At 35.9% G+C, this 15,901-nt stretch overlaps 1 protein-coding gene and 1 pseudogene across 1 annotated transcript; both read left to right on the top strand.

Annotated features, from left to right (window-relative positions):
- The first annotated feature begins 1,255 nt into the window (after window positions 1–1,255).
- Window positions 1,256–2,114, top strand: LOC137402426 (uncharacterized; annotated as a pseudogene).
- Window positions 2,115–5,064: 2,950 nt separating this feature from the next.
- LOC137402425 (uncharacterized) lies at window positions 5,065–6,690 on the top strand. Its single transcript, XM_068088924.1, has one exon. The coding sequence runs from the start codon at window positions 5,065–5,067 to the stop codon at window positions 6,688–6,690; it is 1,626 nt and encodes a 541-aa protein (XP_067945025.1).
- The last annotated feature ends 9,211 nt before the right edge of the window (window positions 6,691–15,901 follow it).

Below are 15,901 nucleotides of genomic sequence, written 5' to 3'. Positions count from 1 at the left end.
ATCCTCAACCTAAGATGCTACTAGCTAGCTAACTTACATAAATCAAAAAGATCATTTATGTTTCATGTTACTCTTTCCACAACAATTTCATCAATCTTTTCTCACAAAATATCCTTTGTGAGCTCACGACTAAATATGTTGTACAAGTCTCTGGCTATACAAAATGATATTGTCTATAATAAATGATGCCATATACTATATCTATAATATACTAAAAACAACTGAATATACTATTATAATTATTATATTATTATTAATAGAGTCCTAAAGTGTGACGCCATGTTACCATGGCGCCAAAAAACTCAGTTCTAAACAATGCAAACGATCAGAAGCGCGTAGGTCACGCTTTTATTTGTTGAAAGATCGAAGCACTTAAATTATTATTGTATCATTTAAAATCACTCAAGAAATAGATCTCTGGTTGGAGAGTTAATTAAGCTGGCACAATAAATGTTTTTTTTGTCATAAAAAGGGTGAAAAGGTCATGAATGGTTTACTGCTTTGCTCTGACGTGTAACCATGCGTCGGAGAGCCATACTTGCCAGCTCTTCGCATTTTCAAGGCCTGAAAAGGCAACAAACGAACACAATGGATGGATTCGTCTGATAAAGTTGGTAAAAATATTCATAAGAGTCCTTTTAATAAAAAGGTTGTAGTAAATAAATTATTAAATTTTAATAATAAAGTATATCAATTTTGAGCTAATTCGCTTGATATTTCGGTTCACCTTAGTTTGTGGGTCATGTTTACTATTTTATGAATGCTGTTACATCTGATAAAGTAGTTTATGTTTGCTCCTTTCGAAGACGAGAAGATAAAATGAATAATTAATACTCCACTGTATGTAGCTGCCACTTTAGAAATGGTAAATAGTTCAATGGCCCAGAGATTTTTGAGCGAAATATGGAAAAATTATTTCCTGAACAAAGAGGGTCCCCTCCGAAAGAAAAAAAAACTGAGACTGCCTTATTGGGAACTACTCTGACTGAGATGATTGAGGACGCTCACAAAAATGAGGCGCTATCCACTGGGAACAAAAGCAAAAACAACACGGGAGGTTTTTCTGGAGGCAGAATTTGACCTAGTGAACAGAGATCTAAAAAATGCACAGGAACAGATCCAGTACAAAAACAAGTGTTACACTGTGGGAGAACTGTCAGGAGATGTTGTCATAATGGAAACTGGGCTTCCTACAAAGGAAGTATTTGAAATTGTTTTGAGATATGCTTTGAGGTTTAAAGATTGAATTATTTATTTTGCTGGCTGGACGGTTGCATCTATCAGTTTTTAAGACCAGATTTTCATTACTTTAATGAAAGTAAAACAGAACTGCACAACCTGCATTTGGCTCAACTATTTAATTGCAGTGTAGCTGCAATTGCAAACATTATTTCAACATTTACTCACATGTTACATGTCGTTTTATTTAAGGACATTATGACATCTATTCCTTAACGAGACAAAAACAAACTATCTGCACCAGCTTTTTTTGATCAGTATGGTTTTTGCCGGATTGTCTTAGACTGCACTAGTATTGAGGTTGCAGCTCCCGGACTAATGAGTCAGCAAAATGCAAACTATGCGTCTTACTGTGGAATGAATTCATTTAAAGTCCTTGTTGGTGTTGCACCAAATACAGTCCTCACATATGTAAGCGAGCTCTACCCAAGTTCTATTTCAGACAAAGCCATTGTGCAAGAGTCCGGCCTTTTCAATCACTTAACTCCTGGGGATATGATACTTGCAGACAAAGGATTTCTTATTCAAGATATTGTACCACGAGGAGTTTCTGTAAACAGCCTACCATTCCTGAATAATGGAATCTTTACTGAGAGCGAGGCAAAGGCTACAAAGGCAATAGCCAGATGTCGAATACATGTGGAAAGAGCCAATGCAAGACTGAAAGACTTTAAAATTTTAAGTTTCATTCCCCCTTATTTACGTTGTTATCCCGGTTTATTGTTCAGCTGGTTGCAGCACTTGTAAATTTGCAATTTCCGCTAATTAAAGAGGGATGTGACAATAGAGGTGGAACAAGACAGGTTTTTTTTAAGTTCGAGACGAGACTCGAGACACTGTCTTGTAAAAATTCGAGACACGAGACAGTAAAATAATGAGCATTTGGTGATGATTTCACTACACAAGTACTAGCTACTTGGTATATATAAAATTAATAAAACTATTTTTAAATTGAATTTTCACCTGGTGTAAACGATTTAAATACAACATTTTAATAGTGATATGCATGTAGTTTTTGTAAACAAAAGTGACACAAACAGCTCTAAAATACCGAAGTTATATATTCTAAGAATTTTGAGCTTGATTGATCATAATTATTATAAACATATTGCTTTGTACATGTATATTTTTACCATCTATTGAATAGTTCTTACTTTTTAATGTAATGTGCAATGAAACCGATAGCCGTCGCTCTACAAAGAAATATCGCAACTAAAAGAACACACGATAACACTTTCATTCTTATCGTTTCATTAATGTTAAGTTTTGTTTGTGTATTAACTGTAGTATGTGAACTATATTTAAATTGTACTCATGAAATTATATTAATTACTGTATACATGCACATGTATATTCTTATATTGAGCTAACAAAACGTCATTGTTAACCGAACACGGACTATGGTCGACACGGCCTTTCGTTCATTTCTCCGTGTCCGGGCAAGTTTTACCCGCAATTGGTAGTATATATACGTAAAAGAGGCCCGAATTTTATGAAGGACAGTTGGTGTTTAGACACGATACGATAAAATACAGACAATTTACCCGCAAAAGTCTTATTTATTAAATTGGATTATCCGAAAAGTAATTAGATACGACCCGGTATCTGTTTTAAGGACACAGAACTGAACTAAAATATAACAGGGCCGTTGTCCAGACTACATGATTAGACTCAGTGGCCAACATAATCAATAACAACAGGTAGTAACGGATCGGGTATAACTTTAAAGGCAGTCCATTACAATATATGGAGTTGTTGCTACCGCAAGAAGCCATGTTTTAACAACCGTGCGCAGGCGCTTTAGTTCTATTTCCTGTCTTGAGTTTGGCAATAGTTAAGTCGAGATGAGACCGATACGAGACGAGACAGGCCGATACTCGAGACGTCTCGTGTCTCGTTCCACCTCTATGTGACAACATGGTTTTTGAATAGTTTTGTGCCTAGTGTATTATTGAGTGAGATTACATGTGTGCTACTGTTTAAAAGGAAATTTTAGCAAGGAAATATATTAAATCTTAGATTTAGTTCATAACTCAACAGCTGCATACTGCAAATTTAATATTTTTTAATACAGTCACATGGAAGGTTACAAATAAAATAATTTACAATTCGCTCTTCATGATCTTCCCCAAAATCATGGAGGGAGAACTGTAAATTTGTCCCTGGACTTGATCCCAGTACGCATGGTCTTTTGATAATACATTGATAATCATAATCATCGATAATACAAAGAGCGACCAAATAGAAATTAATTTAATAACAAACTAATGAATCAAATGAGATTTAGAAGCAGTTACGCTGGACCACTGTATTGAGCACCCATTATACATGACTGAAAATAACTAGACGAGTTAGTTTTTGTCTAAGGTTGGTTGAACTAGATTCCTGCTTTGAAGCGGCATAGTGTATTCTGATTTTAATATAGCAATTTACTTTAGTTTTGAGTAGATTGTTGGCATGCACTGTGCATGTAAAACTTTGATTGAGGTTATTTAATAAGACATATGTTATTGCCTGTGATGTTACTTGTTTAATCACTCTCTGCGTGATAACATAGCTCTCCATGTGTGAACGTAGGCACTTTTCTGCAGCAATACATATTCGGCCGATCAATGGAGTCACCAATCCTCCTCTGTTTTTAACTGAGATTAGGGTTATGCCATCACTACTTCTACTTCCCACTACTTCTACATCGGTCAAGAACATTGATACAGTCATCAAATTTGAGTTAGAAAAAAATCCTCATCATCAAACTCCTCATCTTCACCTTCCTCAGCTTTTTTCTCTTCCTTCTTTCTAGCCAGAGAATATAGCAGGAGTTGGCCAGTTTTTTCAGCCCTGCTCACATCTAGATCAATACAGTTAGCATTTGGAATTGGTGTGACGCCACTAGTAAAAGTAGAAGCTGTCACTTAGTGTAAAGGAATATTCTAAAAGATTAAGAATTCATAGGTTTGAAGAAAATCGTAGTCTTTGTAAGCAACTCATGTCATTGCCCATTGTGCCACTTCAACTGGTTTGTTTGCTTGTAGGTTGGTTAGGCTTATCATCTTTGTGTAGTGCTATATTTTCAACACATTGTGCAAACTTTTCTAGGTAGGTCTATTGGTATGCAAAGATGTAAATATTACTTCTATTAATGTTACTTGATACGTATGTGTCAAGTATCACAAGTGTCTTCAATGAGGCTGAAGCAGTTTCTCTCATTCATGAGACACGTGAACTATGTGCTGCCGGCCAGTTAAGACTTCACAAAATAGCGTCCAACAGCTGTGAAGTGATGTCACAACTTCCAAGAAGTGAGTGCGCCCTTGCCCTTGCTAGTCTTGACCTATCTTTTGATCCGCTTCCCCAAGAGCGATCACTTGGTATTCTATGGGACACTGAAAAGGATAATTTTACCTTTCACCATGACACTGCTACAAAACCAGACACCCGACGGGGTGTACTATCTACGGTGGCCTCAATCTTTGACCCTCTTGGATTCCTCTCGCCATATATTTAATTGGCAAAAACATTCTACAGGATATGTGTAGAAGTTCAGCTTCTTGGGATGATCCCCTGACAGGTGATTTATTGTCACTATGGAAGGAATGGAAAGCTTCTATTCCAGACTTGACAAACATAAGCATCCAAAGATGTTATCAACCGACAGACTTTGGCGACATCTTTAAGGCTGAGCTACATCACTTCTGTGATGCAAGTACTCGTGGTTACGGTGAGGTTAGTTATCTCAGACTAGTAAACACACAAGGACAAGTAAATTGTTCACTTGTAATGAGCAAGAGCAGAGTAGCACCAATCAAGCCAATAACCATTCCGCGCATGGAACTGCAAGCAGCGGTTACCGCAGCTAAAGTGTCCAGATTTATTAAATCTGAGCTAGAGACTGATACCACAGAAACCTTTTGGACAGATTCTCAAATTGTTCTTGGGTACATTAAAAACTCAACTAAAAAGTTTCATCTCTATGTGACTAATAGAGTTCAACAGGTGAGAGACAATTCAAGTCCTGAAAATTGGCGCTATGTCCCTACAGATCAAAACCCTGCCGATCACACTTCAAGAGGCCTGACTATCACTCAGCTGTTAAAATCTAACTGGCTTACAGGTCCAAATTTTCTCTGGAAGGAACCTATGCAATTTCCTGATCAGTTGACACCCGAAGTAAAACTTGATGACCCTGAAGTCAAATCCCTTTGTGTCCAAACGATTTCTAGTCCCAGTCAAACTCTCTATCAGCGACTACAGCGATTCTCTAGTTGGAATAAAGCTATCAAAGTCACTAAATTCTTTCTCAATAGAGTAGCCAAGTTAAAGGGCACTCAACTGCCAATTAACGCACCACTCCTGTACATAGTTAAATGCATACAAGCTGAGCATTTTCCAGAAGTGCAATCTCTGACAAAAGAGCAGCCACTAAATCCAAAGAGTACAGTTTTCAACCTGAACCCTTTCCTGGATAAAAATGGAGTAATGAGAATAGGAGGCCGCCTCAATCGCAGCACAGCTCTCAGTTTTTCTGAGAAACATCCAATTCTGCTGCCCAAAAGTGGGCATTTTACTCGCCTTCTTCTTCAGCATCTTCATGAGCAAGTGGCCCATCAAGGAAGATGCTTCACATTGGCCAAGATGAGATCTTTTGGGTACTGGATAATAGGTGCCAGAAGTATAATAGCCTCTTTGATACACCAGTGTATTACTTGTCGATCCCACCGAGCTAAACCTCCAACACCCCAAATGGCCTCACTTCCTCATGAAAGATCTAGCCAATCGCCTCCCTTCAGCTATTGTGGGATCGATTGTTTTGGACCATTCATGGTCAAAGATAGAAGGACAGAGCTAAAACGATATGGACTCATGGTAACATGCCTCGCAAGCAGAGCAGTGCACCTTGAAGTTTTGGACGATATGAGCACAACAGCCTTTGTAAACGGAATTCGAAACGTTATAGCCATTCGCGGACCTATTAGAAAAATCTGGTGTGACCAGGGCGCCAACCTTGTTGGAGCTGTTCAAGATTTAACAGAAAAAGGCGTGCTTGAGTTTAAACTCAATCCTCCCAGCGCCAGTCACATGGGTGGCGTTTGGGAACGTATGATCCGAACTGCTAGAAATGTCCTTCAGTCTCTTTTGAAGTCTCATAGTGATAGGCTTGACACAAGCCACCTTCGCACCTTGATGTACGAAGTCATGGCCATCATAAACTCCAGACCACTATCTGTGGTTACTGAAGAAGACATGCCTCTAAGTCCTAACATGCTTCTGACTATGAAATCTGATGTTACCCTACCACCCCCTGGAAGCTTTGATGAGTTCGATATGTACAGCCGCAAGCGCTGGCTTGCGGTTCAACTCATTGCTAATGTATTCTGGAAAAGATGGAAGACAGAATACTTATCCCAACTGCATTCTCGTCAAAAGTGGGTCACAAGACAACAAATAATATAGCAGTAGGTGACATCGTATTAATCAAAGATGACCAAACAACAAGAAATGTCTGGTTAAAAGGCTGAGTTTCTGATTGTTACACATCTCAAGATGGACAAATACGCTCAGCTAAAGTACTGTTAGGCAACCGTGTACAGGCAAAAAAATCTGGAAAATTTCTAATCAGACCAGTTGTGAAATTGATTAAACTTTTACCAGTCAAATCAAATGATATGTGCTAGCGCCAATCATGTTGAAAATTATGAAAATTTAAGGTGGGAGTGTAAAGTTCTGCTGTCTGTTAAATTTCCTAATTTGATAGTGCACTGCAATATTTAGTCACCCTGTGTGATTTACTGTTCCTGCCCAGAGCGAATGCCAGTTGATCTTGGGTGGTCTAATGGTCTTGTGTGGTCTGTCTGACTTGCCACAGTGCCATACGCTTGATTAGGTGTCATTGTTTTGTCAGCCTTTGAGCCAACAACATGTAGCTTTTAAGCCTCATTTTTGATGCTGATACTTTCTTTTATCTGTATTAAGTTTCATCATTACACCAATATCTATCGCATACACATATAATCAAGAGTTAAACAGAAGGAGAATCACATACTATTTAGCAATCTCCTGGATGTGTTAAGGTAAATATTATATCTTTCATTTTATGTGTTTTATTTTATATGTTTCTAAATGGCTTTGCAGATGACTACCTGTATAATTAGCATACTTTCAATAACCTTTATCGACAATCGAGTTATTGTTTTATTGTAGTTTCACGGTGTTGACAAGCATATATAATAAACTTTTAAAAGAATATACACTATGCCTCATCACCCGTATGTGACAATATAGCTACGAACCAGGGGATTCGCTACACACACAACATGACAAGTATTCACGGTGTTAGAGTCTGTAGAGAAAGTTTTCAAACAGTGGGCTCCAGCACTAGATGAAACCAAAAATTCACTGATTGGCTTTTTGTGGAACAAGTTGACACATGCAAGCTTTGAAACAGGAGCAGCCTGTAAGCACGACACGCTAGAACTTACCATTAAGAAATTTCTATGACTTAGGCTTCACATTTATCGAAAAGAAAAGACCAAGTTAGCTGTGGGCAAATCTCACACACGCATGGATTCGAAATCCATGGCTATGCGGGATCTGGTGAAAATAGTTCCGTAATTTCATCATTTCATTATTGTACATTTGCTTTGTTTATGTCTATGTTTAAATATTGTAGATTCGCTATATTTGCCTTAATAATTAGAATGCTACATTTTTTTATGTTTTGTAACTTTATGCATATTTTGTTGGATTTTTTAGATGTACGTCTGTATATAAAAACTGAGTTTTTGGTTTTAGTACTAAATATGCAAAATATTTGTAAATTGGATATTGTACATTGCATATTTTTTGTAACATGTAATACTTGTATGCTATATTAAAAATTTGATAGATGTACCACCAGCACTAAAAGTCCCATAGTCAAAAAAGTAGAAGATGTCTCGGTTTTTATCACACTGATAAAATTGTGAAATTAACATTTTAATTTATCAATTCTTAAAATAATGTCTTATATATATGAGCAATCTTTATTGTGGTAATCAATAGTCATATTTTACAACATGTTTTCCACAGGGTACCACAGCAAGTAAACTAACTAAAAAGCGGTGTACAACAAAACAAAAAAGAACAACACAAAATAAATATAGTCTAACTAAAAAACTAATGAATAATCCAACTAATATAATAATGTTGGAAATAAAAGCATAAAATATGTAAAAAGCAAGTTTGAGGATTGATATGAGTATTGTTTAAACAAAAAGTGGACCAATACAAGCTCTGTGAAAATAATTATGCGTATCTGTGACAACAAATTTCTAGTTATGAAACAATGTATAATATAAAAATGTTAAACTAGGTAAGGCTATATGGTGAATTATATTGGTCAAAGGATAGTAGGTGTAGTTTGAGTTTTGTTTTAAAAGATTGCAGAGGAAGAGTGCTTAAATGAGTACAGAGGTTGTTAAATGAATTTAGTAGGTTACTGTTGAGTTTGTTGTGGTTTATGGGACTAGGTAATTTAATCATTTGCGATCATGGTTTACGGTTTGGAAGCTATAGCTGAGATATTTAGGACAGCTATTGTGGAGTATTGAATGAGCAGTGAGGCAGGTAAAGTACTGTGATAGCTTAGGTAAGGGAAGAACACCAGTAGTGCTTGTTATTAAGTTGGTAGGTGGTAAGCGATGGGTTTTATGGGGTGTGTTTAGGTCTTTGCATATAAGTCGTAAAGCGTTTATTAGTAACATAAATAGTGTGTTGGTATATTTTACAGGTGTTGTAGGGTAAAACACATGTAGGCCATATATAAGATAGGAAAGGATAAAATTATAGTAATATAGTCTGGCAGTGTAAAAGTTCATAAGATGAGAAATGTTATAAAATGAACGTATGTTAGACGAGATTTTATTTGAAATGAATGAGATGGGGTCTAGCCATGATAAAGAGTCGTTGATGATGAAGCCAAGTAGTTTAGAAGTAGATTGTCTTGTTAGGGTACTGTCAAATATAGAAATGGTCAGAGGGCAATTCAATGGTGGATTTACTAAGATATAGTGAGATTTTGAAATGTTAAGAGGCATCTGATTTGTCACGCACCACTGTTGAATAAGTGTTAGGTCTGCATTTAAGGTCTGCATAAAGGGTCAGTTTCGGATAAAGAGAATAACGTATCGTCAGCATAAGCATGAGGTGTGTTGTGGAGTGGTAACTTGAGTAAATCATTTATAAAAATTTGAAACAGTGCAGGAATTAAACCTTGTGGAACGCCAGTAGCTATAGGAAAAGCATCTGAGCAGATTTTTTATTTTCATGCATTGGTGCCTTCCATTCAGGTATGACCTGATGGTGTCAAGAAATTTACTAGTTATTCCTATGTTTGCAAGTTTTGAAATAAGGATATTATGATTAATCATGTCAAAAGCTTTTTGAAAGTCAAGAAAGATAATGACTAAAGTATTTTTGTTTGTGACCATTTTTGACCAAGTTGAGTTGAGATGATGAATGGTGGTGATGCAAGAGTGTTTTTTCTAAATCCTGACTGTAAGCTGCTTATAGTTTTGTTGCTATCTAAGTGTATTTGAAGTGCAGTAAGTATATGTCTTTCGTAAATTGTAGAAAGTATAGGAAGTACAGATATGGGTCTCTAATTAGATAAATTATTTTATCACCATCCTTGTGTAGTAGAGTAACTATAGCAGTTTTCCATAGTTCAGGGAAAGTTGCTTCATTATTAGCTCTATTAATGATATCTGTGAGCGGGATGATTATGAATGGCACTGATATGTAAAGAATTCGAATTGAGATATTGTCAATACCTGTAGCTTTGTCTGAACGAATGCGATGCAGTATGTTTACTACATCAGTTGTATGTATAGGTGAAATAGTATCTGAAGCGTGTGAATAACTTTGAGAAATAGAAGTCAACTGCGTTCGCTTTCGATATTTAAATTTCTAGAAATGTTGAAAAAATGTTTGTTAAATGCATTACCCAACGAATTGTCTTGGTGCTATTTCTGCTGCGCATCTGTCAGTGTAGCCAAAGAAAAAAGTTGGAGACATCTTCAACTTATAAGGTCAAAATAATTTTCAAAACTTTTGCAGTTTATTAATTCAAAAATGGATTTTACCAACTAATGTATTCTATATATAATTTTGGAGTTATCTTTTGAACATATAAGAAAGGAAAACTCCCAATATATGGGAGTCACAAACAAAGTAAAGAATGGAGCAGTGGAATTGTGGCTAAGTAACCCTAGCTACTTTTTAAAGTGGGTTTTTGGAGGGTGAAAGTTAGTGTCTCAGTAATATGTTATCAATTGGAGGTGTGGCATATCCACCATCAAGGCGAATTAGCTATGACGTCATTGTCTAAACGCTTGTAATTGTAAGCTCAGGGTCTAACCCATAGAGTTATCAAAATAGAATTATAAAAATAAAATTGACTTTTTTATTACCTTATTTATTAAATAATTTTTTATTGTAATCAATGCTATACAGATTATATTTAGCCATTACTTGCTAAATATTTTACAGTTTACATTAGATGAACTCACTAGCACCCAAAAAAGCCCAATAACAGCAGCTATTATAACAAACATCAGAAAACAAATTCACCGTTCAGTGCCACTCAAAGACATATCCCTAAACGATGTATCAAAAATAAAAGTCTACAATTGTGTAGAAAAAGAATGGAAACGACAAGGGACAGCTCTAATCAGAGATGGGACATGCCCATACGGCCTTCTCTTAAATCTACACCCCGATCATATCTTCAAACAACCAATAAAACTGAACACTGAAAGAGAAAACCTTGGAGCTTTATGTGACCTGTTAACGGGCCAAAACAGACTTCAATTCAGATCAGGATTGAGTTACAGTCCAACTTGCACTTGTTTAAAAGAAGATGAATCCACTCACCATTACCTCCATATATGTGCGGATTACAAAGATGCTAGATCACACACACAGCCAACAGTAAATAGTTGGGACTCCATAATAGACTTTCTGCAAGTCACTCGTCATCTCATGTTCAAACGACAACAGATGACAATATTATAGCCCTGGTCAGGCGTTAACTCGACCAACACTAACACTTTACGGCGTCTAGGGCCGTCTGACGTCAGGAGGAGACCAGCGCTGCAGATGTTTGCAGATACTGTCGACCCAAGCACTCAAGACAATTCTTGCCAAACACTTAATACAATCTTGATTATTGAAAATTTTGTCAGTCAACATTATTAAACATGAACAATCAAAATGTCCATTTTAAATGTATATAATATTATATACTTTTTGCTATATAACATATTACAATCTATTCAGGCCAATATGTACTATAATAATCGGACCATACAATTTCATCTTACCCTGCAAAAAGAGGCTTTTGTTTCATTCTTGTCTATCCTATTTTATTTTGTTAATAAAGAGTTCATCATCATCACATTTAAATATATTTAAAAAAACATGTAAAAGCTTTACAGTTGTTTTCTTTTTCCTCTTAACTCAATTTGAAATGCTTAAAAATATTTTCTCATGATATGAAGTTTAAAAGTTAGAATGGTAAATTTCGTATGCGGTATGTTATATATGGTAAAAATAAATTTGCTGTCCAAAGACCTTTTTATTACTTGGGCAACACCAGGTAGTAGTACAGCTAGGTACACCTGTGATCATTCAGTTCAGTTGTTGATACAGCTAAATCAAGCCTTTTTAATTTCAACTACTGATGATATTATTGTGGGAATAAAAAATTCACCAGAAAAAATGAATGAATAACTTAACAAAACTAAACTACAACGACTCACCCATGGAATTTTCTGTCTGGTGTCTTGCTACTAGATTAGGAGCAGCCAAAGGCTGCACAAAAACTACCATTTGGCATACTGTTAATGTGATGATCACAGTCATAGAATAAACAAAGCAAATGTAGAAGTAGTTGTAGTATAGAATAGAAATATAGTTGTAATGTATGAATTAACTTTGTAATAACAACTGTCTGAACTAGTTATAGTAAAGTATTCAAATTCAGTGGCAGTTGTTTGAAAGGAATAAGTTTCCACTATTGTACATTGGCAGTGTTTGGCTTGTAGGTCACTCCCTTTGATACATGCACTAACTAATAAAAGGCCTAGGTCAATACTTCTTCAGAGGTCTTCATTTTCAACAAAGGTTTTACTTGACAATTTAGTGACAATCATATGAAGACATCATTGCATATATATTTGGATTGAGTAACTTGTCCAGAGCACAAAAAAAACGAGATGGCCGCTGCGCTTCCATGGCGACATAACAATATGGCGGCGTGTTATTACTCTAGGGAAAGATAACTCTATGGTCTCACCTGAGTTTAAGATTATAAGAGTTCAAACAATGACATCATGGCTGGTTAGCCATGGCGGTGGAAATGCCACGTCTCTAATTGATAACATATTACTGAGACACTAACTTTCACCTTACTAAAACTCACTTCAAAAAGTAGCTAAGGTTATACAGTCCCCCATGGGGGGGGGGCTGTATACCATTGCTTAACTTCAACAATTTTACTTCTCCATTCTTTACTTTGTTGGTGATTTCCATATATTAGAAGTTTTCCTTTTTTAAATATTTAAAAAAAACACTAAAATTGTATATAAAATAAAGGGTAAAATCCGTTTTTTTAATTATAATTAATTTTTTAATTATTATTAGAATTTAAACTTCTTTGTTAGTTTAGACTAATATAAAAGTTCTCTAGGCAATATTTATTTTTAGTATTGGTTCTAAGCTTCAAAAAGTGTAAAAAATTCAGCTCAATGCAAGTGTATATAAATTTTCTGAACGTATGCTGCCACCGAAAGTGAGACTATAAACTGATGTTTACACAATTGTCTAAACTTTTCTATGTTCTACTCAGGGTCTCACCATTGCCATAGACATTGTTACGCCTAACGAGACATAGGAACACGATTACGCACTCGGCGCAATAAAGGCATTGAACTTAAAACCCCTGGAATGGCAATCACGTGACTTTTACGTTGATAACAATACGTAACATTTGCGCCATATTGGAGAGCTAATCGAATGCTAGTTCCGTTTGTAAACAAACGGTGAAAAATGATAGAAATGTACATGTTGAATAGTTATTTTCCAGCTGGGTGTTAATGAAAACTCCTCCTACACAACGTTTAGAGACCCTGATAGGAGAAAACCTATTTATAACATATGGAGTGCCGCTCCAGGAATGGGATATCATTTGATATCTCACTATTTCTATATCTCACTATATCTCGATATCTCACGATATTTCATATATCATTTGATATATCCCACCCCAGGAGTGGGATATATCAAATTATAAGTAGATGTAAAATAGATTTTCGTGGACCATGTTATTCATACAAACTGTTGTATTACAGATGCATAAACCCAGCAAATGATATATTCAGGCAAATAACAGCTGTTCCATTATATTAAAATTTATATTACATATGCATAAATGCATATGGAAAAACTTAGCGCATTAAGTATTTCGATAAAAACAACACATAGGTATGCTGCCAAAACAGAAACTGTTTTCAAGATTTAAGTTATAATAGCTTATGAATGTATGATATGTATAGTACAGTATCTGTAAAAGATGGAATGAACTACTGCAACAACTAAACGGAAATTAGAAACAGTTGTAATAGAGGATAATCAAAATAATGCAAACAAGGAAATGCAGGAATTAGTGTAATCAGATGATTAAACTTATGCATACACGTTACAGAAACTGTGTAAAAGGAGATTTGTATAGCACTGGATATTGAGCCAAGGTGCATCAGAGTTTCTTAGAACTAAATCAGATTAGGAATAACAGCACAACAACAGCTGCAGATGAATATTACAGTGATTACATTGTTACTGGCCTTTAAAAAGTACTACTTTAGTATTGTATACCACAAAGATGCACCTTGCAGTTTGAGTGTAGGATTTTAGCATAATGATGCTGTCGGAGATCATAAAACGACTAAATAAGGTTTTTCATCAATGACGCAGTGGTTGGATATGCCATCTACCGTATCCGTAAAGTGTTTCCCAAAGCATAACACATCACTAGATCTTGCACTACTGATAAAATACACAACACAATGGAGTGGATCTGGCTTTTTATTAATACGAAAGTATTGATCTGCAACTAGCAGAATCCTGATGACATCGTCTGATGGACGCACCAATCCTCCATTGTTTTGTAGCTTGAGTAGAGTATAGAAATGTCGGTACTGGATACTTGACTTAGTGGTAACCAGCGACTGACGGCCAATATCACGACAGCACTTTAGTTAGCTTTTGCACAATGCAGCCAGCTATATAGACTATAATGTTACCTATAACAGAAATTTGACATCTGAAATCATTGAGTTCCACAAACTGATCAACTTCTGGAGTAGCCTGTATGATGAGAATCTCGTTTTGAGCAGTAACATTACCTGTCTTACTAGCATCTGACTTTGCACCACATTTGCTGATAAGTTTGCGAAAGGTAGCCTTAAACTGAGTAACAGTAGGATTATTATTCCAACCACCTAAACAAAAGCATCAATTATAACAATTACATAAAATCAACAAAAATGAATGTCTTATTCACATAAACATAGTACAGTAATACTTCAACTTACGAGTGCTCCAACGTACGAGAAACTTAAGATACGAGCCAGCTTTCTAGCAAGTTTTAGCACTAACATACGAGCCGTGTTTGAGATACGAGCACTTGAGTGAGTTGCCAAGTATGCCGGAGGTGTTTTATTAGAACAGCATCACTCTGTATTTTTCAACTGCTCAGGTTATACTGTTGTACCGTGTTTTTTGGTGCACAATTTTCTGTGCAGAATTATGTGAATTAAAAGTACTGTGCGTAGACCGAAAGTTTGCCAGTAAAATGAAAGATAATACAAAGAAAAAGCAAATGATAACAGTCGATATTAAACGGAAAAGTATTGAAAAATATGCGAAATGTGTATGCGTGATTCAGATAGCTCGGCAATATGACAGAAATACATTCATAATTATCAAACAGAAGGATTATATTCAGGGCATTTAGTTCGCAAAAGGACTAACCATAGTTTCTAAACGGTGCAGCGATCTTCACGACCGCTGATGGCATTGGACAAACAATTGGCCGGTGACAGCGTAACTGAAACGATGCAATGTGAAAAGGCCGGCGCTATCTATCCAAACTGTTTAATAGACATTCGGACAAGTTGGCTAGTGGTCGTGTGTTAACCATTTGTGACGACACCTGTGTTCGTCATAATCGCAACATGTTGCAAGGGCGACAAAGGCAAACGTCCTTAGATAGATTTATCTTAAAACGGCCGGCTAGTCGTGAAAGCGAAAAAAAGGAAAGATTTCTCGCTAACCAGTGAGAAATTTCAAACTATGAACGCCGAAGAAATTTTAATTACGTTTAGTTGAAAATGAAAGTTTGCTTTTAGGTTTGCTTCTAAGTTTGTTTTTTAACACTTTGATAAAATTTAAATTTATCAAAGTCAACTGTTGTAACGAAGGATAACTTATATCTCCCTCCCTGGCAAATGCGAGTGTTAACTGATATTGTATGTATTTAATTTTACACTTTAATTAATCACATTTCCTTGCATTATTTTTTATTTGTTGCTTTTTGAAAGCATGTAGTACGTAAGGACAATAGCCA

This window comes from Watersipora subatra, chromosome 8, assembly GCF_963576615.1.
Source record: "Watersipora subatra chromosome 8, tzWatSuba1.1, whole genome shotgun sequence".
Classification (NCBI taxonomy): Eukaryota; Metazoa; Bryozoa; class Gymnolaemata; order Cheilostomatida; family Watersiporidae; genus Watersipora; species Watersipora subatra.
Note: the sequence above shows the minus strand (reverse complement) of the source record. Positions and strands in the feature narration are given on the sequence as shown.

Bases quoted from the DNA above. Each gene is read 5' to 3' on its own strand.
- LOC137402425 (XM_068088924.1), top strand. From the start codon at position 5,065: ATGGAACTGCAAGCAGCGGTTACCGCAGCTAAAGTGTCCAGATTTATT.